Source organism: Lepisosteus oculatus, chromosome 7 (genome assembly GCF_040954835.1).
Source record: "Lepisosteus oculatus isolate fLepOcu1 chromosome 7, fLepOcu1.hap2, whole genome shotgun sequence".
Lineage (NCBI taxonomy): Eukaryota > Metazoa > Chordata > Actinopteri > Semionotiformes > Lepisosteidae > Lepisosteus > Lepisosteus oculatus.
This window is the reverse complement of record NC_090702.1, coordinates 36,671,782-36,697,564: the sequence shown is the minus strand read 5'-3', so window position 1 is coordinate 36,697,564 and position 25,783 is coordinate 36,671,782. Positions and strand designations below refer to the sequence as shown.

Here is a 25,783-nt window from a genome sequence, read left to right as displayed (position 1 = left end):
TCTGGGGTCAATGGCCACTGCTGTACCATTGAGTGAGGTACTTCACTTGAATTTCTCCAGTAAAATGTTTTGCTGTATAATTGGTTGTCAGACAAATACATTTCAACATTATTCTGTTTTCTTTTGCAGTGGTCTCATTAACCATCATATTATGTTCCTAAGTCCCAACATATCTTATTATTATATGTCTGTTTTTTTCCCCATGGGTGAAAGTTGACTAAACCATATTATCTTTGAGACACACAAAATGCTTTACTACTTTGCATGTATTCAGTGTTGACTTTAATAGACTGTATTCGGGATGTTGTGTTTATTTTTGTCAAGTGTATTCTATGGTTATCATGGTGAAAAATAGTATATGTTAATACACATATTAAGAAAATACCTGAATACGTGGTGCAGTTTTTAAGAAGGTAAAAAATGTCTTACTGTAATTTAATTCTCTGTTTTTCTTAGAACCTGATAAAGACAAGAGGAAATGAAATACAAATGAGAATGTTATTCATATGGTCTTTTATATGGCTTTGTGATTATAATTTTAAAACATTTCATAATTGTTTTCTTTTTCATTTTCCAATGTGAAAAATCGTAGTAAACAGATATCTTTTTCAACAGCCTGGCTGATTACCTAGTCCCTTTATTAAAAATGTGTATATTGAAGCAGGGCTGCAGTGAAGGCTCCTGTTTTACAAAACACTTGTAATAGAAGCTTCTTTCAACATGCTCTTTGTCTTCTGAGCTCGAGCAATATGCTTTTCAAGTTGCACAATGGTTGTACAAGAATTAGCATGCTCTTGGCAATCTGGTTAAGTGGCTGTCTGTTTAGCCTGTGGGAAAAACTGTGCTGCAGATATTATTTTACTGTTTGTTATAGAAGTAACAAGCTTTGGATCTTCTCAAAAGGTATATGCAGACATTTCAATTAAGACTTGGATGAATTGATTAGACCTCTGGGAGTAAAAGGGTCCTTTTCTCTTCATTTCAGACCTTGAGATGTACCAGTGACAAATAGTAAGGCATAAAATAGACCTAGAGAATTATATGTTAGCCAGGTTCTAATGATGCAGGTAGCAGCACTGCAGAGATGGGTAACTCATGGCAGTCTCTAGTGTACAGTGAAAAGAGACAACCTAGGCTGCATTCTCTGTGGGTTTTTTGTATGGAGCACAGTGCTCCCAGGTAATGGTGCAGTATCGTTTGAATTTAATCCTTATTTGTGCAGTCATCTCCACCAAAGGGAGCATTTTTATTACAATTTAAGTACCTTGACTAGTATTTTGCAAGTATACAATAAAATGAAGATTACAACCTTTAGCATGATTTTTTGTATTTCATTCAAAAACTTGCAGCATAACATGGATACTTGTTCTTTTCAAATATCAGCAAGTTACAGTATATTATGCTTTACAATCCTATATTAGCCCAAATTCTTTATGAAGCATTCAATCTTCATCTGTTTATGGAAGTTAATGAAATGCCTTCTTATTTATTTTTTTACTACAAATTTCTTGAATTTTTTGAGTTTCTCATAAAATTGTTTACAGGTGGTTAGATAATTTGATTCTAGTTCAGATTGCTCAGAAGTCTGAGTACATCTGATTATTGTCCTGGTATGTGTTCAAACTCATCAATGGATTCATGGGAGTCTGTAATGTTTCTTAATAATTAATCATAATTAATGATCCTACCTACATATTATAAATAATCATAAATAATGTAACAGTGTTTGACGTTTAGAGTAATAAGTCACGTCTCAACAAGAAGTATAAAGGCTTCTTATTCTGTACTTCAGCAATGTAGAACTGCCTGAACTAAGAGTAGTATCATTGTGGATGAACAACAACATAATTTGTTACCACTCTGTTTCAATACCAAGGTCCTTCCGGGACATTTATAAGAAGCTTTGTATTTTGCTTTCTTTTATTAACATAGAGGTATATTTTAATCACTAAGGATGACTTGAGAAGGAAAGTCTATTTTTGTAGAACATTTGTTGTGTACTCAAATATTCTACTAAACCATCAACTTAATACTTGGTCACCATCATAGACTATTATGCTTTTTGCTTCTTAGACTCTGGAACAACATTGATGGAATAAATGGTAGACAAACAGATAATGTAGTGGAAAAGGTCTTCTTTAGGTGTATTGTAACCCACAATTATAATTTGTAGTGTGAGCCATAAGTTTTTTAACTTTTATGAAACAAGTTCATTTGAAGGATTGCTCTTAAAAATGGGTAGGACTCTCCATTCGACTCCAGACAGTAAAGGTGCATATTCATAGTTAAGGTTGAGCTGTAGTTCTGACATTTCTTGAAGTGTAGGCTAAATCAATCCTGCTGTTAACAAGTTCACTGTTATAGAAACTGATGCACAATATGTCTGGACATCACGGGGATATGGATGGATTTGAGTTTGGTGTTCTCCTCTTGTGGTGCAACAGGCACTCCTGAGACTTGTCAGGTGTCTGGGAGCCTGCAGTGTTGTCAGCAAGAGCTTGATCTCCCCACCAGCTCTTTTCTTTTTTATGTTCTTCTTTCTGCAGTTCCACTTCTGATCAGCAAAACAAGATAATGCAGCAAGTAAATATTTACATACCATTATCAAGAGACTTATTGCAAATAATTTCCTTACCAAAGAAGTCACCTTTACTCACTTCTGTCCTCTCCCTAGTTTCTTGGAATATTGTTATGTTTAGCATGTAATATACTGTATTCTCTATTCTCTACTTTTTTCTTTCACTAATAAATCATTGTCCTGTATTTTTACTATGCCTCACTTCTTTACAAATAAATGGTTACTTAGCTTATTTTACATTAAACCTCGTGCTGGCTGTTTCAGTGCCTCTTGTTTGGGCGTTTTCAGGTGAGGAAGTCACACTTTTATTACCACTTATTTCCATCTCTTCCAGAAAAGATCTTGCTGCATCAGCACCTCATTGCCCTAATCAGACCTCAGTTCTGACCTTGGACAATAACATTCCATGCTTCAGTGAGCTCCTGTTCAAGCAAGGGTTTTGTATGCTGATGACCAGTGATATCCCAGAGGTATCCGTCCACACTTGATGAGGTTTATATCTTGATTTGTCAAAGAAAAGCTCGTCAGCTCATTAGATCTAATTCCAGCAGACATGTTGGCTAGCAAAATCTCATATATCTGGAATATATGTTTATTTTACAACCTGGTGAGGATGGATACCTCTTTCATGTAGATGTCACAAGGCCGTACTGGATCTAATGCTGCAATATTCAGGAAGTATGTATGCAGTTTGTTAAGCATTTTGAAAGTGATTGAAAGGATTTTCCTGGGCAGTTATTACTCTGTGTCTTCCACGTAGTATCAAGTCACATCTGATTGTAGTTGCTTGGCAGCATCTTCTGAGATTTCAAATAGTCTCGTTACACAACGTGCCATGTCTCAAATTGAGAGACCAGCTAATAGCATGCTATTGCTCTCCATTTACAATGACCATATAATCTGAATGACACAAATATGAGCTAGATTTGGACTTTTCCTGTTTTCTCACCTGATGCATGTCTAATCACTATGATCTAGACAAGCAAGTTAGTCTAGTTGTAAACAACTACAAATGAATTAAGAGTGCATGTTTGCACAGGGTCTCCTTAACCTTAAAAATAACTGAAATTTGCTTTAGTTGTTGTACAACAATATATTTATAGGCAAGAAAATTACAAGGGAGATACACTAATAGAATAATGATCCTTCTACAATGACTCAAATTCAGTAAAAATGGAGTCTATTTAATGTGTAGTGAAACTGAAAAAAACAGTCCTTTCCTTTTCTTTTTTGCAAAAGAAGATTTTGCATAGTGTGCACCTCAAATGTGCCCTAGATTCTGTTCTTTTAGGTTGTTTTAGACTTAGTTTTTTAGTGGCTCTTTGGGAGATGAATGCTGCCCAGTGTCTACCTCAATTCGGCTTTCTCATGTCTTTTGACAATACTTTGCATTCCCACTGGGACCGTAGCCCAGATTCAGAGTTCATAGACTTTTTTGTACTGATAGGACTTGCATGTCTCTACAGGCTGTAAAGTGTTAAGGACAAACTTAATGGTTTATTGTCACCATACCAGTAGGTACAATATGGTTTGTAGAAATATCCTGTCTTAATTATATTGTTAAATGAATGATATGGTTCACATATCTTGTGTAGTGTGTTAGTGTAGAAACACTGATTCCTACTAGGGAATACTAGGATGAATAGAATGTCTGTTCCAAGACAAAAAGGCAAAAACAAGGACATTGAATAACTTGCAGAGTGTGTTACTAATCCACTTCAAAAGAAGTGTCATCATTGCAAAGTTTAAATTGTGTCTTTGGATACCTTGGTATCATTGTGGAGCTTTTGTATGTTCGTACTGTAGATATCCTCAGGCAGTACCTACTTAAGATAAACAGTCTTTGTTCAAGGGCTGGTCTTCGGAATATGTAATATGTAGGGAATGACCCCTGTTTAATAGAGAACGAAAGAACATTCACCTTTAAATGCATAAATAAATGTGGAATATAAGAATCAGACTGAAGACTACTCATAGTAGTGTGTTTTTACTGCCTTGAAAATAATTAATAAAACATGAACCTTACAAATAATGCTGTGGTCTTATTTATTTTGAAGCAATTATTTTGTGCTGGGGAGAGAAGGAGTACATTTCCTACTGTGAATCCCCATCCACACCTGTTGATGAAGGTTGTTGTATAAGTGTAATAGATTTGTTATGAAATTCTTACTTTTGTGTATTCAGTACTTATTGTGTAGATAGGCTTGGTGTTAATACATGACATCTTGAAATCCACACCTATGGGTGACTCACAAAAGATGTGATCGAATTGATTTTGAAAGGCAAGATTTTTTGTTAATTTTATTTGCAGCATAGCTTGTTTCCCTGTTTTCTGGTACAGACTCATAATTTACTATATTGCAAAGTTTCAGTGTGGTGTGACCAACCAAGCTGATTTTGGTGGGTGCTATATGATGGATAACAGGATCTGTTTTTGCATTAGTTCTAGTTATTAGTTGCATTCTAAGCTATTGTTAAAAACCTGAAAAACTGTGTAGGTGTCCTAGGTAATTTATCATCTCCTACAGCTTCTCTTTCACACACTTCTTTGTGTAAAGTGGACATTTCTTGTGCTAATATTACATATTACATATTACATTGCATATAATATAATAAAGTGAAACTTAACACAATATTGAAGAATAATGTACAATTATCTAACACTATTGATTAAACATAAAATGAGTTTTTAGGCCTTGTAAGTTTAAAATAAAGGCCTCATATTTTTAAAATAACTATCACCAGGAATAATAAGTAATTTATAGTAAACTGAAGTTCATTACAAAAACTTGTTACTTGGGCAATGTGTACCTTAACTCGTTTCCTCCCACGATTCAATTCAATACCTTTCAGATTAATTAGGTTCTCAAACTTTCCCTCCATCTGCATGTGACTGTGGTCTGTGATAGGCTGACATTCGGTTCAGTCTGTAGTCCTGCCTAGTGCCCTGTAATTGTTAGATTAGATTCCAGCTCTGTGCAACCCTCAAAAGATAAAATAATTTACTGAAAATCAGTAGTTTGGATGTTGGTACTTTTTGATCATTTAATATTTTAGATTTTTTAAAATGTATTTCATTTTACATGAGAATGAACTTTGCCAAGGTTCCACTGTCTGTCTTGTGGATGTGCCTTTCAATTCAATTCAAAGTGGGTCAAAAAGACTGTTCCATTAAAATGCTTTCAATGGACAGGGAAGCAGTAATGGCATTCAAAAACCAGTGGGAACATATAGGACAAATTTGTAAGAGATTGGGAATAGGAATGGGGAACCCAGATGATAATCTGTAAATTCCATCAAATACTGTGCACTATAGAGCACAGGTATTTATTAACTTAAGAGAAGTCTCTATAGTTGTAATTTGTAATTTGATTTGGAAATGCATTTTCAAGATAGGAATTGCTCCTTCATCATTAACTATTCAGTTTATTAGTATTGTGGCAGGAGCATTTTGTACTAAACCAGTTTTGGACATGTTGAAACATGCTGTTTTACAGATATCTTGCACCTTTAAGGGCTTTTAACACTCAACACGCAGACTTTGTACTTAATAAGATTTTTTTTGTTTAGTTGAAATGTTGTTACACATGAACAGTTAAACAAGACATATTGTACTTTCCTTCCCCATTTTTAAATTTAGGAGCTGTCTGAGACAATTTTTAAACATGTTTATATATATTTATCAATACTGGATATTTCCAAAACAATTATAAAACTTTTTTTTTAAATATTGGGCATGCAGGGGCCATTTTGTATTCCATACTGCATATATCCCTGCCAGGTGCATTGCAGTTGTCTTAGATGCAATGAAGACGTAGAGAGAGAGATTATTCAAGTTGGACGTGTTTATCCACGTGTTGATGTGTTTAATCACATCAGAATAATAAGATGCATAGCTATACCAGGCAAATGGAAGTGGAAATGAAGAACATTTTCAGGGCATGATTTTGTCCACCATGGTGATTTGATATGTATTTATAATAAGAACAAAGAAAGACTAATATCATAAAACGTTATTGTCATTTTGAACATGCTGGGGCTTCAGCTGGTGTTACAGGAAATTTACCTTATGGCACTTAACGTTTCCTGCTGATGTAGAGAAATGGTGTTTCCTCAGCTGAGCAATAGATGATATTTAATAGGCATGGGAAATGTGCATAATGTAAAGTGATACATGGTACACAGTCAGGGATTTTTTCCCAATCTTTTGTTTCATGAAAGGTCTATAGTCACCATTTTCTGCAGCTTAGATAGGCATGGTTAACCATGCACATGATGTGAGAATGTGTTGTGGCTTTGTAGAGCAATATGCAAATAGTTTACTTACATAACTAAATAGGACATGCACTTAAAGCATCCAGCAAGTTACTGTACAGCATTACAGTTATAGTCCATTCACCAAGGGAGGCTCTGTCTTATTAGGAAATTACTTTTTTTCTTCCTGTGTTAGCTGCAAACATTGTTCATCTGGGAATCTGGCAGGAACTCAAAGCAAGCAGTCATGTTCTCACTGAAGGCACTGAGGAACACTGTGTGAACTGGCAGCCGGTTCAGAAAAGACTTTTGAAATGAGCATTGCCAGAAATCCTGGCTGCAAAAAAGTGCAAAAATTAGGGTAGTGGTTAATGTGGCTGAATCGAAAATGTTTGAACAGATCTACAGCAGAGCTTTTCCCTTTTTGCTTGGATTATTCTGTTGTTTCATTTTTTAAAGTGGCGTTTGTGTTTCTCCATCTCTCCCCTCCTGTCTCTTATCTATTCATTAGTCCACCGACTACATTAAGATGAAAAGCCTTGATGTGATCCGTCTAAGAATTACATTTTCAGTGCTACAGTATGAATTAAATTTTGGTTTGGAATATTAATCTTAATTGAATTTATGATATATAGATTACTGTCTCCATGCTAAAACTGATTTACAATACCTTTCTATTTTTTCTATATGAAAAGGAAAGCCTCCCAATCAGCCTCCAAAACTAAAACAGCTGGTCTTCTTATGAACCTCTGCAGCAACTGAACAATTAAATTTTTCTTAGCTTTATTCTCTTTATTCATTAAAAGTTGTACTTGTGGAGTATGGTGAAAAGGTGAATGGTCATTTGCTATTCATATCTTACATTTTTACTTTAATTTTCCTTGTAATTTTTATGATAAATGTAATTTGATGTGCATTATTCAGAACCATAATAAATTATTCTAGCTGTAAATAGTATGGCTTTTATCAAAGAGCCTTTAGGAGCAGGATGTGGTTCACCAAGTCACTGGCCTAATGTCAGCATTGTCACAAGATTGCTTATGAGATGAGGTTAATGTACATCCACTTCCTGCCTAAGATTCCACATTATTGCAGTTCTCCACCGGTTTGAATGAAAGAAATAACTTTCAGCTTTGCTACGTTTTTCTGTGAAAATACAGACACATCCTTTACAGCAAAAGATTGCTTAAAGTCTTCTGTTCCAAACCAAGGTTACCAACTGTTGTATTGTAAGCACATCCCACAGCTCCTTTGACAAGCTTTAATTTGTTATAGCTTGTGCTTTAATCTATTATTATGACAAATACAGGACATTTGCATTAATCGCACAAAATTAACCGTTGTCAAAATTAGTGACAATACTGACTGTGTGTAGTGAGACTTGCTTTGCACTTTGTTGTTTTTCAGCTGAGGTCCTGGGAAGTCCTTGATGAGACGATCTAAACTCAATCTGCTGTCTTTTCCTTTTTTTGATACTTGTGAAATGCAGATTCATCTCATGCAGTGTTCAAGAGAGTTTTATTGTGGGCTAAGGTGAATGAACCTTGTTCTAAAAAGCCTTAAGATTAGTTTTATACAAAGCATAAGAATATATTATTTTTAATATTTGTAAAATAACAGCTTAAATTAGTTCATTTAATAAACTTGCAGGGTCCTGTTGTTTAGCCAGAAGTAGAGAGGAAGCTTGTTAAGAGTTAAAATTTCCAGTTAAAATAATTTTACGATGGTGATGTAACACAACAGAGTCTGTGTGATTTGCCTGGGTGTCTTTTTGGTCATGACTTTTTATGTAACAGAGTGCTTTTATTTTTTTTAACATGAATTTAAAATGGATGGTATTATGAAGCATACTTGTGTACACATAAATGTATTTTTTGTTTGACAGCTAAATGTCTTTATTTAGCTTTTATCATGAGACCCTAAGAGGGTGAAAACTCAGTAATGTGATACCTCAGCCCTGAGTATGATGTTTTTTATATTGACAATAGAGAGGCAACTAACTAATATTCAAAATCCAGTGTCATCTGTCCAGCCCAGTTCTTTTTACCATCAGCATGTGTAGGCTGCAAAGGAACAGGTAACAGGTTTATTCCATGCTGAAAAGAAAAGAAACACAACTTTTCGGCTGTGGAGCCTTCTTCAAGTGTGAGCTCACGTTGTGTTTCCTTTCTTTTCAGCATGGAATAAACCCTTTACCTGTTCCTTATCTGCTATGAAGACCTCAAACAATTACCTGAAGTGGTCACATTCAGTTTTCACTATAACCTATCATCATACACAGTGCTATATATATTTAATACTGTAAGTGTATAACTTGTTTGTACTATATAAGGTCAATCAGTACATTTAAATATTATGTCACATTTTCTGAAGGCTGCTGCATAGATAGCAGGGCTATTTGTTCTGATATCTGTTTACTTTATCATCAGTCTCATTTCAGCTGTGGTGTAACCTGTGGTGCAAGGGAATAAATTACATTTTTTAACAACTACAAGAGTGTTTTCTGCTTTTGCAACGGGGGTCACTGCAGTTGGAGGCTAAGTGACAAACTTCATTTTAAATTCTATTCAGGAAATCTTTGGATTAAAATAGTTTTGTGAATAAACAGTTAGCACCTATGCAGTCAGCGCAGAAAACAGATCTAACTTGCAACTCTAGCCAGGGGATGAAAGTTTGATTAAATTAATCAAGCATGATTTAAGGACAAGGAGTGTCAAGTTCAGTTCCAGGAGGGACTAGTGTTTTCTGTTTTTTTTTATTCTAACTTGAATAGTCAGTTAACAATTAAACTGATTAATCTTAGTCATACATACTGTATTACTTCAGGTCTTGTACATCATTTATTTGATTAAATGTAGTTACATATTAAACACTGCTGGTTAGAAATATTACAATTGCACAATTAAATAATTAAACCAACTAGATCAGAAGACACCAAAGCTTCTGGGAATTGTACTTGAGATGCCCAATATTGATTCTGTAATAATAAAAGGTTGATGTGTGACCCAGTAGATTTCACAGCTGATACTATAATGTCATCATTCTGGAGTCACAGTTGCCATCAAAATCTCTGGTACAGTGATGGACAATAACGCTAGGTAAAAGTAAGTATGTTGCTTTTTGGAATGGATACTGTAAAAATCCACATACATTTATGTGGTATGGTATTCAGTGATTGTTTGGAGTTGTGCATGTGATTCCTTTTAATTGAATTAACAAATTGGCTCTAGCATTCAAGTATATGATGAGTGAAGTATTTTATGTACTGAAGTGCCTTTTAATCCCCCTCAAGCCCCAAAGTTCAAGCCCTGGCCTAGTAGTTATAGAGTGCTACTGTTACTTTCTGCTGATTTAAATTTCTGACCTTATTATACAGTAAGCATATTACAAAACACCATCTTTTGCTTCTGTGAAGCTTTTGTGCCACACTAATCAAATCTTCTCTGAAAGCATAATTTCTGCTAATGAATATGTTAGAGCAGAATGGTATTTCATGCTGTGCACGATATGGTATTCTGGACCTATGCTGGACTATGCTGTGGACTGTCAGAGATGTGTACTGTATTACTGGCACGGAGGGTAGTAATCTGTACCTTAAATTCCTGGAATCCTGGAAGATGGAAGTGGACTCTCAAGCAATTTAGTTTAGGTACTTAATCAAGGTCATGTGCACATGTACACAGTACATGTTCTTATATGGTGCATTTTTAAAGTAATTAATTTGATTTTCCCCATCTCCTTTTAATGCCAAATTTGTTTTGGGTATTTTCAGTAATTGTTTTAATTGCTTTCCTTACCCTGGGGTATTTAAAGATATCAGTTGTGACAACAAATTGACCATGCATGACACCAAGGAAGATTTCCTTTGGTTCTTGAGCAACAAGTGTTGACAACTTCAGTGATTTTTAGAAAGCTAAAAATGTACAAAGGTTAAACCTTTGCCAAAGGCCATTATTGGAGGATTGCTTGAATCACATCACATACAGTATAAACCACTATATTTACTATGCAGTCAAAGATCACTACATTTACTGTACAGTCAAGTTAACTGCTGATTTTATCCAGATTGACAATGTGACCAGGATCTACTGATTATGCTAGTCAGTTCAATACCAATTATACAACAGTATGGCTCTTCATGCTTGATCTGGAGTAATGCGATGGGTCATGAGAGGATCTGCTGTGATTAAACTCAGCTTTACCATAATTGTTTACTTGCTGAGGTGGGATTCAACTTGCAATTCCATGCAATGTCATAATAGGTTTAGCTGCATTCTTTGGCAAAGCATATGGTTGTGTAATGATCTGGTATTAGAAATAGGACTTTCAAAATGGTTGAGAAGCTTCCTTGTCTTTTACAGTTTAAGTCTCTGAGGTGAATGATGTGTTCATGGATGTGATTTTATCAGGCTTGAACCTTTCATAAGTAGAACAGTGATTATTTTTTTGTTTGTAGTTTTACAGCATACAGTATCTTCTGTTTAATGCCATTCAGGAAGTGAAAGGTCTACATTTCCCTAAATAATTGATGGTGGTTCTCATATTCACTCTTGCCTGTTAGCAAAATGTAACAGAATACCACATGCTGCATGCATAATTGAGGTCACAGTCTTTATAGTGCTCTCATGAATTGATTAGGTAATTCCTTTAGAAGCATTGTTTTAAATTTGTTAGGCCTGTTGGTTGTGATTCAAAAGAAAGCATATTATAAAAGGTGAATCCAAAAACTGTCAGTCATCATTCCCCCCCCCCAAAAAACAATGTTTTTTAGCAAGCCCAAAACGTCTAAAATGCTTGCCAGTCTCCTATAGCCTGTCTCACCACAGTGGGTGAAGTGCGCTCCTAATTAATTTCCTGTGACGTAGGTTGTTTACCCCTGCTAGATAATAAGAACTCTAGAAGGGTGTTAAGACTGGTCTTTCCCAGGTGTTCATTCTAAGTTTTAAATATTGCAGAAAAGCAGTCAATAAACAATTCCCCTAGGTCTTAGTAAGTAGTCAGACTCAAGATATTACCTGATATAAAACAATCCACGTTGTGTAAAATCCCCAATGCAAGGGACATGTGATGAGATCCCTTTACAATTTGAACTTCAGGATGTTGACTAGTCTTTTCAAACATATAAATAAAAGCCAGCTGTATCATCTGCACGTTTAACAATGAACCTTCATTTGTTTTCCATCTGTCTTTTCAGTTACTGCTTGCTGTTGTCAGCATATTTTAATGTGACTGCTTCCAACATAAATATTTTAAATGATGTCTGCTTATTAATATTGTATTACTGGGTTTAAATATAAAGTAAATTTTGTAACTGTTGCTACATATGAAGGTGTGGTTAAGGTTTGATGGTCTATATAGAATTTTATAGAATGAGGTCTATAAGAATTTAGAACAGATGTCAAAGTTGAAGTTGTAGTGTAGAATAGAAATGCATATTACAGAGTATAATTGTACATTTTTAATTTAGTTAATAGATGTTATGTAGACTTGCACTGTTAAATAAAACTGGATGCTTTGAATGCTTAGAAATAGTTGCCTGTGACATATCATAGTTCCTTGTAGCTACATTTAACTCTAGAATGTTTAATATTAAAATATGTTTGTAATATGAGATTTGAATATGAAAGTAGTAAGTTTAGCCTTTTTGAGAGTGTTGTATAAAGTTATATAAAGTTTAGCCTATAAAACCTAAGGTTAAGAATAATTGTGGTGCTTTGAATTGTTTTTGGCAATTTAGTTTAATTTCAGAAACATTAACATGATTCCAATTAATACCAAATCAGCTTGCATAAAAGATGGTGATATTTTGTTTCCCTTTCCTAACAGGACGAACAGGACATATGCAGGTTTACCATGCCTGTTGTTTCTATTTGAAAGGGAGTTCGGTTTGAAATTTTAATGAAAGCCAGCATGTTTTAATTGTTCCTTTTTCTGAAGAACAAAGGTGAAGGAAAAGTACTGGTCACATCTCTGCTGCTACCCTCAGGCTTACTTGGCATTATGCATTATAATTGAGTCATTAATATAAGAAAGCTCACAACGCAACAAAAATGAACTGAGATAATAACTTCTTGTGTTGATCCTGTTGCTCCTCTTCAGTTTTAAATGGTTAGTTCTTCCACTTGTGCCTTCTGCTTTGCGTTTTACCATTGATTCAGAAGCCTGCTGGTTTGACTTTAAGATCTCTGAACGATGCATTTAAATACTTTTCTAGAATTCAATGTGTCAACATTAGTTGCTGAAAGAACAAAGACCATACATCGGTGCTGCATGGATTTATGAGTATTTTGTCAAAATACTTTTAAGCCAAAGGGTGAAAAATGTATTAAAGTTCATAAAATTGCAACTGAACAGAATGCTTATAATGACATTTTAAACGATATGTTATAATTACCCTGTAGCTCTACTTGGCAGTATTTATAATATTTATATTTTACTTCTTGCCATACCATTTTAGATCTAAGAGTAGATATGTTTAAAGTTTGTCTTAAAAAGTTACAAATACGTTTCAGATAAGAACATCTGGAATATGAATATTAATTTTAAGGCACACTGTAATTTTGAACCATAAGGTTTACTGAGGGATGCAAAGGCTACTTAAAAGCTGCAGCTGCATGCTTTCTGCAATTTCCTGTTTCATCGTAGCTTATCTGAGTTAGAAAAGGCAAGAAAACTGTACCATTATACACTCGCTTTCTAAACAAATGATGTGGAAACATATCTGGCATGATATGAAATACTAAAATAAGAAACATTGTTTGGCCCTTCTACCTTGTTTGGTAGGAGATAATTAACAAGAATCTTATTTCTCAGAAGGAAGTGGGGGTGTCACTTTGACAACATGTCTGGGTAGCCTACTTGCACATTTTTTTGTCTAAAGATCCTGTTGCTCCTCTTCAGTTTTAAATGGCTTGTTCTTCCACTTGTGCCTTACCATTGATTCTGAAGCCTGTTGGTTTGACTTTGTTAAATTATTAGAGGACTGGAGTACTTGCATCAGGTTAAATTCATTGTTAAAGACTAAAAACATTTTTATTTTTATCATGTCAGTGTAGGATATTCTTCTGAGCCTTTGAAATGTATCTAGTCAGTCTTTTCTGTATTAATAAAAGACATTGTTAGGATGTCTTACTTGTTCATTGCAGAGCTTTAACTTAATAGTTTTTGAATTATATTAATAGTTTAAAGTAACATTATTTTTGCTTTGTATTACTTCACATTGTCTAGAAGACAAAACTTTAGCTTGGAGTTTCCCATTTTATAAATATGGATGTAGATCATCTTTGTACAGCTTGCATGTAACACTTATTTAAATTAGAAGTCATGTGCCAGATGTTTATTCAGTATTCTAACTAAATGGTTTGGAATTAGCCCTGCAAAAAAAATAGTCATAAATAAACCAAGTGATTTCACTTGCGTTGCATGTTGTAGAGATGTGCAAAACAGTCAGTCATTTTTATCATTTTTCCATTATCATGATCATTTTGTCATTTTCGCAATTTATTATATTTCATTATACTTTTTTTTTACATGCCATTAAAAATGCTTTTGTGTGCCAATAATAGCATATGTGCCCTAGATTGCCAACCCCTGATCTATGAGGTTGACTAATTTACTAACTATACCAGAATGTAGATCACAGATGTATACATTTAAACACGTAATTCATACTATTTATTATGAAGACCAGTGGTCATGGTACAGATCCTTGTGATACTCCACTAATTACATTCGTAGCATTTCCTACATTTTCTAATGCTGACCATATTATCTTCTAGTTTAGTTCTATCTAGGTTTTCTGTAATCTTACTTGTAATATATATATATAATCATAAATTATTTAATCCCACTTAACAATTGATATACAAACTTGGTGGTCTGTAACATACTCCTAACAATATGCCTTTTTTTTGTTTTCTACATCTGACTTATATAGTTGGTGCCGAGATCTGGTTAGATTTTGTTATGCCTCCTGCCTGCTGTTGTTTTACTATAAATACCATGCAGAAAGAAGACTACTCTTGTATTTACATGTGAGTGAATAGCTGTGGGAGTGAAAAAGCCATTTTGGACTTATAACCTATGATATCAATATCTCTACCCAGATATTTTTAAAGTAGAGTGGTATACCTCCACCGCTTGTATCATTCCTCTTTCTTCAGAATGCTGAGCATCTGTTTTGTATTGTTTACTGTCATTCTCTGTTAACCACGTTCCTGAGATTCTAGTTATATAAACTTGGTGTTTTACATTTTTTTATTTTAAAATGACACTCATTTTCTGAAATTTGTTACCATATACAAACCAAAAGATGCAGCATTGCCACCTTGTAGATCTCAGAAGCTAAGCAAGGCCTGGTCAGTTCTGGGAAGGGAGATCTCCAAGAAAAAATTAGGTTGATCCTGCAAGTCATTAAGTTAAGTGGTGAAGCAATTTCTTACTTTTCTGATCAAAAGATGCTGCTGCTGGTACTGTACATAATGGCTATTGTTTGTCAGGGGGGTCTGGCCCCCATTGATGAAGTGAGTCTGCTCCTATATGGCAGGCACTTTGAGATAATACTCAAACACACTATACAGGTATGTAGTGCAATGAACTATCTGCTTTCAATATAAAATATTGTTGTAATTTAAAATAGGGTCAGTTGGAGCTTTGAATGTTTGTCGTGTTAAATGAGTAGTTAAGTATTTTGTCAATTTAGGTTAAATGTCATCTGCGATCTTGAACCCAAATTGCAGGACAGATTTTTGTTGAATTAGTCTTCTCTGTGTCATTCTCTTTTGAAAGGATATGTTTCAGTAGTGTACTTTAAGATGCTAGAATTAATTTGCACTGCTTCTAACTAATAGTTTAGTGGAAAAACTCACAACAGCTATTGCTGCGTTACCAGACACATTAATATGTTATCAGTTTGAAAACTGATACTGCTGGTGACTGATGCAGTGGTCTAAATGACTAAATGTAATAAATCTGAGCCACTTGTATGTCAGATCTATAAATAGAGTAAGGACATTCTTTTGAGATGGAGTCTTGGAAAAAACAGATATGGAACCCCAAATCATAATAGAAATGAATGGAGAAATATAGCCCTAATACATTAAAAAACAGTCATATTTAATTTTTGTAGGATGTCTTTTCAGATTTGATGTTGGTAATGAGTCCTCAAGTTTCCTGGTGGCATAAATTGTTCATCTATCCATTTTCTAATCTGTTTATAAATCCAGTACAGATTTGCAGGTGTGGAGCCAGAGTCTAACTCGGTAAGCAAGAGGTGAAAGGTACCAAGGCAAGAATGTCAGTCCATCTCAGGGAAAATCACAGACATACAGTAAACACACACTCATACCGGGACCAATTTTACAGAAGATGTAGTTGCACTATTTTTGAGTTAATCCAACGATAAATATTTTCATGTGAATAATCCTTAGACTCAGTGGGCGGTGCCACCTTTTAGCAACAATATTTATCAGCCGTTATTGGCTTTGTAAATTCTGGCCCATTCTTCCTTACAGAACAGTTTGAAGTCAGTGATATTTTAAGGGTTCCTCGCATGAACTGCTCACTGCAGGTTTTGCCATAACATTTCAATGGGCAAGTGTGTATTGTCTTGCTGCATGGCCAACTTTCGTCTCAGCTTCATTTTGATCAATGACACTGGTTTCATTAATGACAGTACGCTGTCTAGATACTAAGGCAGCAAAGCAGCTCCAAACCATAGTGCTCAAACCACCATACTTGACAGTTGGGAAGAGGTTCTTGTGTTGGAAGGCAGTGTTTGGTTTTTGCCCTGAGTATGTTTCTCATTAAGGCCAAAAAGTTAAACTTTTGACTTCTCTGGCCAACAAAGCATTCTTGCAGCACTCTTGTGGATCGTCTAGGTGCTCTTTGGTAAAACAGGCAGCAGTGTTCTTCTCAGAGAGCAGTGGTTTATTCCTGGCTATCCTCTCATGAAAACAATGCCTTAACTATCAGGAAAAGACTGAATGGGAATGAACACTGACCTTTGCTGTGGCAAGAGAGGCCTGTGAATCCTTAGATCCTTACTCAGGGGTTGTTTGTGACTTTCTGGATGATTTTCCAGGTTGCTGATCTTAGTAGGATGACCAGTTCTGTCTCTGTCTGTCTGATGGTGCGTGCATGAAGTCCCCAGATGTTTAGAAATGGTTGTGAACCTTCTCCAGACTGATGAGCATGAATTACTCTTTTTCTGAGGTTCTCTGAAATATTTTTATTGTGGCATGATGTTTCCACTTAACTGTATAGAAGGTTTCTGACTATTATATAGGACTTTTTGACTTATGATTCTAAGTTACTCGCATGATTCTAATTATTCACTTAATTGTGCTAGGTAAAGTGCACTTATTATGTCACACACAGATTTTTAATTATTAATTTTTTCTTCTTTAAAAAATGTTCTGCATTAATATGGATAATATGCAAATAAAATGCATCTTAGCAAATAACCTTTTGGTTATTTAAAAAAAGTTTTGATTTGAGATATGCATCATGGTAAGATTTCTTAAGATCAATAATGGACATTGTACTATAATGTATCTACTATTTACACTTTAAACAGTGTAAACTGTAGCAGCTGTGCACATAGAAATCAGAAAAGCAGTGCTGATTTTCTGGACAGAAACTGTTAATGGTTATGTGTTAAGGTTAGTTTGCCCTGCTCATTGTGAATCATTAACCTCTGTTTAAAGACACCATAATATGCAAGGGAACACTTAACATGCTTCTAAATAAAGAATGTGTATCATATACAGTAAATGAGAAGCAGGATAACTTACATAATTCTGCTTCTCAACTATACTATATGCCCCCTTAAGACAACATGAATAAAACTATTTTAGAATATTTGAATGCTTACAACATGAACAATTTGAACTTAAGATAATAATTGAAAAAGTTGAGTAAAACACAAGAATTACTAAATTGTCTTTGATAGTTCATTTTTTCCTTATCAATAGTTTTATAGTGTAATACAATTATGCATCATTCTAAAAGTAAAACCAAACTTAATGCTGATTATGTTGCACTGATGTGAAAAAATAGTAGTTTGTGTTTCTTCTCTGTAAGCAATATTTTCAGTAGTAAGTAGTGAAAACACTGTTTCACTTTAATAGTGTTTAAAAGTTAAAAGTTAAAAGTGTTTTAAATTTAAGTGAGTCATATATACACATATACCTTTCTCCTGTTCACATAACTCCTGTTCAGTGTAGTAATACTGTTAATATTATACTAAAATGTATACTTATACTGTAGGTTAAGATTTTGGAATGTTTTTTAATAAAATAGACAACATTTTAAATTGAGACAATTATGTAATTGAGCCACACCTTTAAATAAGGCTTATAATCACCGTATGCCTAGATTGGAAATTGTGATGCCTTAATATCTGTGACTGATTTAGAATTTTTTGAATTTTGAAGTTGTCATCACAACGCATACTCATCATTAAACATTTTCTACATTTTAACATTTAATAGGAACACTACTCTATTGTCCTGTTGAGACCATGTTTTTTATATGTAAAGTTAGAACAAAGATGCTCAACTAACACGATCAAATTCACTTTACCTACATAATTAATTAAAAACGGTGAACTCATACTTCACAGCAGTATGAAAACTAAGAAATTAGTTTTTACTTTTTAAAAGCAATATTTGGAAAGAAAAACAAGCTTTACAAGTTAATTGTATGCAATACATTTTAGACCTATGATGATGTCAAAACATGACTGCGTATTTCAGCTCAGTGACTGGATTTTATAAGCCAGTTGTTGCAATACATTTGTCATTCAGTAACATTTGGATCCTTAAAACTGACCACAAGAAACTGTAAAATCAGTTACACAAATATCTGGGCACCACAGTAGCCTGTTGATTAGCATGGCTTCCTCATAGCTCCTGATTTCCAGGTTTGATTCAGGCCTCAGATGCCTTCTATGGTTCCCTTTGACTGACCGGATATTATTTGGGTGTTCCAGTTTCGTTCCACTGTCCACAGACAAGACATAATGTCGAGGTTAATTTTTATCTCTATATTACCTCTCTGTATTACTGTGCGTATACCCTGCAGTGGACTGGTATCCCATTCATGTTGTAGTCCCGCCTTGCTCCTTGCTTGCTGTGTTTGGCTCTGGCTCATGGTGATAAAGTGGGTGGATACAGTATAATGCAATGTACTGTATATTATCTACTTCACATTCTCCCACAGTTATTAATATCTGTGTTTATTAATTGATGATAAAACTCCGTAATATTTAAATTTTACATTTGTGTTATAAGGCTTATATCTTCTTTTTCTCAAATCTGAAATTGTTATGGGGTTTTCATCTATTTTATATATTAATCTCTGATTAAGTAGAGCAATTTTGAGGAGTTCTACATTTGGAGGCCATTTGAAATGCCTAAACATTTTAAAATGAAACAAAAATGTATGAAAGGTACTGTATCTAGTTTTTTTTCAAGTTATGGTGATCTTTTATTTTTGATGTTAACTTCTTTCTTTCTTTTATTTGTCTTTTGTCATTTCAGAGGAAGAACTAAGAAAACTAAGAGAAGAAACTAATGTTGAGTCATTAAAACAGGAACTAGAAAAAGAAAGGCAAAAAAGAATAGAACTGGAGCAAAAAGTCAATGACGTTCTGAAATCAAGGTAGGAGTTAAAGTTCATTGTTTTACACTGTGAGTTTGTTACCATCAAGAATGACTATTTTCATACGACAGTGAAAGTTTTAATGTCTGTATACAAGTAGCTCTCGATTAATACCATACCCTAATTTAGGATTAAAGCAGACCTGAAGAAGGCTTCACAAGCTGAAACATTGTGTCTCTTCTCTTATCTTTTCAGCAAGAAATAAACGTTTACCTGTTCCTTAATTTATGCAACTATTTCTTAATTTAATGCACATGTGCTGGATTAGTAACAGGTAGTTTGCCTGTGCTAAGAGTGTATGAAATAATATGCATTGTGCATACCTAGTTATGAACCAGGATGATGTTCATCTCACTTCCTTTCTCCCTTACTCAAGCAGGGTTTGGTAAGCCTGTGTCATGTTCTGCATATATGTATTATAGGGTGGCACCATGGTGCTGTGGTTAGCATTGCAGCCTCGCAGTGCTGGGGCCCTGGGTTTAATTCCTGGACTGTTACCTGCATACAGTTTGTATGTTATTTGTACGTATTTGCGTGTTCACATGGGTTTGTACTGGGTGCTTCGATTTCCTCCCACTTCCAAAGACATACTAGCATGTTTGTCGGCCCCAGGGAAAATTGGCCCTACTCTGAATGTATCTGTGTTTCTGTTAGGAAACTTGGCTTACGAGACTAAGTGACATTCAGAAGGCTCACTGAGACTTAAAAAACAAAAGATAATTGCACAATCCAGATGTAGATTCGCCACCCACCCCTTCACATTTTACATGAAAATGATCATCATTAACATTTACTTTAAAAATAGATTTTAGTACAGCTATATAAAAATACATTAATAAGTGTGTGTAATTGTATTTAGTTGCCAGTTTAACCTTCTGGTTGGAAGTGGTTTCTGGACCCATCACCTGAACCCAGTTGCCATCTGTTTTTATGGGAAATTAGTCCTCAATGTGTGCATTTTTATTCCTGCAGCATTTGTCATGACTGTATCAACTAAATAAATCACAAACTACCTGTATTCTGTACAATCTTCATAGCTGCACTCTTTGGTTTTAATGATTATGATTTAATCATTAAAACAGAAGCCTAGGCTTAAAAGACATTTTCAATATGGAATACGATTGGAAAATATCAAATCAGAAGATCGGAAAGCTTAATCTATAACACAAAGCACTTTTTAGATGTGTAAATCTCACCATTACATAAATAAGTTGAGCATAATCAGCATAAGGCATTATTTTTCCCCTAGCTGATCAAAAAATAAAACCGAGGAGAATTTTGCTTTGCAGAATTCAATTAATACAACTAAAAGCAATTTAACATTGGTTGATGATGCTATTAGCATTTGAAATTTAATTAATTTGTAGAATGACTATTTCTTATAGCTTGGTGTTGCTGCTGCTGAAGTACTGTGTTTTTTGTGGGGAGTGAGTGTTGAAGTGCTGCGACTTTCATACGCTTCAGCGCTTGGTCCTGCTGAGAGTGTATTTTGTTGACTTGAAAATGGGTATATCTAAATGTTTAGTCCCCTACATTTCTAAATCATTAGCATAGATCCAAACGTAAATTATATAAATCAAAAGATCTTATTGAACCATATTTGTTTTTATCATTATCACTATACCTTTTAATGATGTGGTTCTATAATCCAGGGTGGGATCTGACTAACCATATCCTAATAAGGCTAATATGAAATTTAAATTAATCAATAATGATCCTGCTATTCAGGGCTTCAAAGCTGCTCAACCAGTAAAGGCACCTGTCAGGCATAAGATGAGCTCTTTAACCCTGGAGTCCAGAGGTTTGAGTCTGGGTCATGTCACTAGCCGACAGTGACCAGGATTGCCGAAGCAGCAGGGCGTATTGGCTGAATGCTGCCAAAGTTGCTCTACTAGTAAAACAGCGATTGCCTCTGGGTACCTGCAGGCTTGTGGTGATGTTGGTGAGGAAAGTACCTCTCCTACATTCGACATCACACTCCACGCACAGACAAAGTCGGTGCGGTGTAGCCTGCCATGTGTTCCAATGGCTCCAAGGTGGGCAGGCTGGAGGAGTCTGTTTGCTCCTCCTTGTTTTTCCCATTGCATCTTTCACAGGATTCGTAGCTGTGAGCTAAGGCCTGAGATACAAGCAGTTGGCAATACCAAATTGAGTTGGTGTGTATCAAATATAATTGGATAAAGTTTTTAAACGATTGCTCAGGTTTCCATACTTACATATCATGGGCAATATTATGCTTTGAATTTTTATTATTTTACATAGTTTGTTATTATTCTTGGGTTGCAAACCATTTTAAGGTAACAATTTGTGATATTAAAATGCTCTGAGGTATAGTGTTGCCGTACAGTACATGACTGTCCAGGACAAGTTAAAAATAGAATTGCTTGCTAACACATTGGCGGAGCATGTGAATTTCTCAAGGAGCAATTCTGCATGCCAATGAGTACAGCAATGTACTCATGCAAAACAAGTAACATACTAGCTTGATGTTTTTTCCACAGTGGTTATTGCACCCCAGTAATTATGTAATAGTTAATGTGATTAATTTCTGAACTTGTGAATCAGTTCAGTCTGTTTAACATATTTCATGGTTCTCCCAGATTTTGTGTAGCTACTTAATAAAGCACTGTAACTGAGAATTGTGGAAGCTTCTTGACTCCACTATATGCTTAACCTTCCTCTCTGCTCTCTACTCACTCAACTATTCTGGACTTCTTTTTTAATTTGTTTTTATCTGTTCATTAGAACATATGTAAGATTGCTATCCTTGTGAGTAGTGCTAGATTGTTAAAGGAAATACAAACTGTATTTTTGCATGTCTTAATTCACATTAATAAACAGAATATGTAATATGAGGTTAATTCACATGTAGTCCCCCCACAAATTATATTTAAAACTGCCTTGAGATTTTATTGTATTTAAAAATCAGTGATGAAAACAACAGTGCAGTACTTGAGAATACTTATGATGCTAAATTTCATAATGCTAAAATGGCCACAAACACAAAAGAAGACTTCCAATTTGAATTAAACCCTGTTAGGTTTTTGTTTAAAACATTAAACTGATTAGACTCCAGCATTTTTCCACCTAGGTGGGAGGATTGCACAGTGTGTTTGAGTGGAGTGGAGCTACAGTACTTTAGGCACAGGCTTAAAATTGGGTATATTAACATAAAGATGGAACTGAAGTTCGAACTAGTGTATGGAGTAAATAGGTTTGCAAAGGCAAAATGGGATAAAAACTGTTCTGTAAACTGTTCGGTATCAAATTTATCGTATATCGTTATGGTTATGGTCATAGACTGCTATGAACTGTGAACTATTCTGAACCAGTTCAGATTAATTGTTTTATATCTGCAACGAAACTGTAACACTACCTGTTGGAACCAGAGCAGGACTGGCTCAATACACTTCGTGTTAAAGGGTGAGCTTTTGGTTTTCAAAGATCAAACAGAATTTCATTTTTATTTCACAAATGAATTTAAGTTTTATGTTAACACCTAACTATATGCAATTATTCCACAGACACACATATTAGAGTGAAATTATAAGACCAAACATCACTTCTAGTAAAGTATTTAAAATGGTCAAAAGTCATCATGAAGTAATGATGACTTTGCCTCTGTTAAGGAAGCTACTGTACTTTTAATATTGTTTTCATGCTGCCACTTCTATACAGTCCTGTATTTCAGTAAAGGACTACAAATTAAAGTTATTAATGGGACATTCAGGACATTTTTTGTTGCTTGGTTACTGGTATCTGAATTATTCAGGTCAATTTTCAAGAAAGGTCTGTATAAAGTCTCCTACTTTTTCTTTCTTGAATGGTCCAAATATTACTGTTATGTATTTTTTGGTCCTCATATTGCAGGTTATGTTCTGTTTTAAAACTGAACTCCAAATCAATGTCTATTTCAAAGTCTTCATTAATTGGACCCTAACAGTTTGACTCCCAAATTCTGGGTGTGTTCTGATTTCTTATAAATATGTATTGAAGAGTGACTATATTTGATGTACGTCTCCAGTACCACTGTCCTTCATTGTGTTTTCTGTCTCTTTTTGGAAAAAAAGAACAGGTGAGAATTGATTTTGCTAGTTGTGAGTAGATGAATTGCATTAATCCAGAGTTTTTCATTTGATGTGAGAAATACTCTGTCTCCCTGGAATCATTCCTTACCCTTTGGCCTAGATTTTCAACAACAAAACTTTATTATGGTGTGCTTTAACCATTACTGTTACTGTTTACATCACTGCTGCCTCAAAGTTGGAAAAGCTTGTATTTACGAGGGTTAAGTTGTCTGCTGAATAATGTTTTTTGTTTTGAAATCCTCACAAATTGTAATTTCCTATTTTTTCTAGGAAAGTCATTTACAAAGCTCATGTGTTAGTATAAAAAATGATTTGCATCACAACAGGACAGGATACCTTCTTCCTGAGCTTTCAAATTCTTCATGTACAATATTAATCTCTCAGTACTAATGTTAATTGTCTTCAAATGAAAGTGTGTTCATAATCATTTAAAAAACATTTAATCTAGACGTTTATGAAGTTTCTTATCAGTGTATGGATTTGGGCACTATATTTGCTCAATTCAGTCAATTCAGTAGACTTTTTCAGTTCTTTAGAATAGACAGTGGAACATGAACTATGAGTCGAAGTTACATGGAAGTGCAGTTAGAACTGAGAACAGGCACTTCTTAATGTAAATTGTTGTGGGTGTATGGCACAAGCTACAGTATCTGGCCATGTTGTCGAAACCCTGTTGATACCCTGGCTTCATTCAAAAAACACTTGGATGAAATCATTAAAATAATTAGCTGCTACCACATGGGCTAGAGGATCCAAATGACCTTGTTCATTTGAAACATTGTCATATTTTCCATGTAAGATTTCTGTGATCACATACAGGCACCCAAGCAACCTTTAGTTTTAAATTGATCATTGCAGTGAATGTATTTTTCATTTAAATAAGTGGGATGATAATATTTTCATTTTTCATTACCATCTGCCAGAAATAATGCTGAAAGAATTCTTAAAGAAGATTCAACCATTTTTTTAAATTAAAAAATTAAACATTGTTTTCTAAAAGACGTTTACATGAATTGTTATTTCTCTTTAGAATGGAAGAATCCCAGCCACCTCCAAAAGCACAGCCAGCTCCTGTCAATGGAACAGGTAGAGTATTCTATAAAAGTCACATAGAAGAGTAGAAGACTATAGTGTCAGTCTACTGAGGTTTAAAAGGGGGTGCTCCCTGCTTTATGCATATTTATCTTTACTGTTTGTCACTATGCTGAAGTTGTTAGAATGTTTTAAGTTTTTAAATCATGTGCCAACTCCCACTTACTACAGATGTACCAAAAATGAATTATTTTGTTTCCTTCCCACAAGAGCCTCAATTGTGCTACACAAACAGCACCTTCTACCCCTGACAAGAAAGTTTTTAATTGTGGAATTGATTAGCCTAGAAACTGACACTGGTTTTAGGAGTTAAGTCCTGCTGGGACTGGAACTTGTAGTATTAGACTGCAGGATGCAGACACTGAAAGAGTGGGAGTTCAAAATGAAGTTTGTCTAGGACTTTGAAATGAAATTTGCCAACCATATCTAAGCCCTGATTAAAAAAAAAACATCCTTTCAGTGAAGGCTATGTAGTTCACTTTTCAGCTGGGAGTGGTGGTGTTTTAAAAAGAAAGGCTGTCTCAGCAGCACTGCATCAGGGGTTAGGAGGGGGTGTAAAAATTATGGGTCTGAGCAGATAAATCTTTGACATGCTGCTTTGCTTCCATTTCTTATTCAGTGTTTAAAATAAGGGAAAAGGGCTGATGGTATAGGTTTTCATAGACTAGCTTCTGTTGCCTTGTAGTTGGTTGATTCAGAACAGCAAGTGACTTTTTAGTCAGAATCTTTTTATCTACAATTTGTGTGGGTGAATGTGTACTAAGGCACCAATGGAAAATGACTGTTTTAATAAAAGTAGTCAGGTTGAGTTCTTGCAAAAAAAGTAGGATCTCACAAACATAAATGACTTAAGTAAATGTCAGACATATGGCACACTTTCATAGACAGATATGACTGGGACCATGATGGGTCTTGTTAACTGTTAATTTTCATAGTAATTTGAAAACAACTAAGGAACCAAAACATCTTTAAACTCCAGTATTACAGCAAATAGAAAAATGTAAAAACATTTTTGAAAAAATCTGTTGAGACAAGTTAACACTGCATTGGACATCACAATCTTATGACCTGCTAATTTGATGTCGTTCTGGCATATTTCAGTCACATT

General features: G+C 34.7%; 1 protein-coding gene across 6 annotated transcripts in view; it reads left to right on the top strand.

Moving 5' to 3' along the window:
* The window catches only part of gramd4a (GRAM domain containing 4a), a 75,392-nt gene that overhangs the window by 22,261 nt on the left and 27,348 nt on the right, over positions 1 to 25,783 (top strand). For all 6 annotated transcript variants that reach the window (XM_006633437.3, XM_069192456.1, XM_069192457.1 and 3 more), the window contains 2 exons: positions 19,375 to 19,495; positions 24,614 to 24,669. In XM_006633437.3, coding sequence (XP_006633500.3) covers positions 19,375 to 19,495; positions 24,614 to 24,669 — 177 coding nt within the window. The remainder of the gene's footprint in view (positions 1 to 19,374; positions 19,496 to 24,613; positions 24,670 to 25,783) is intronic.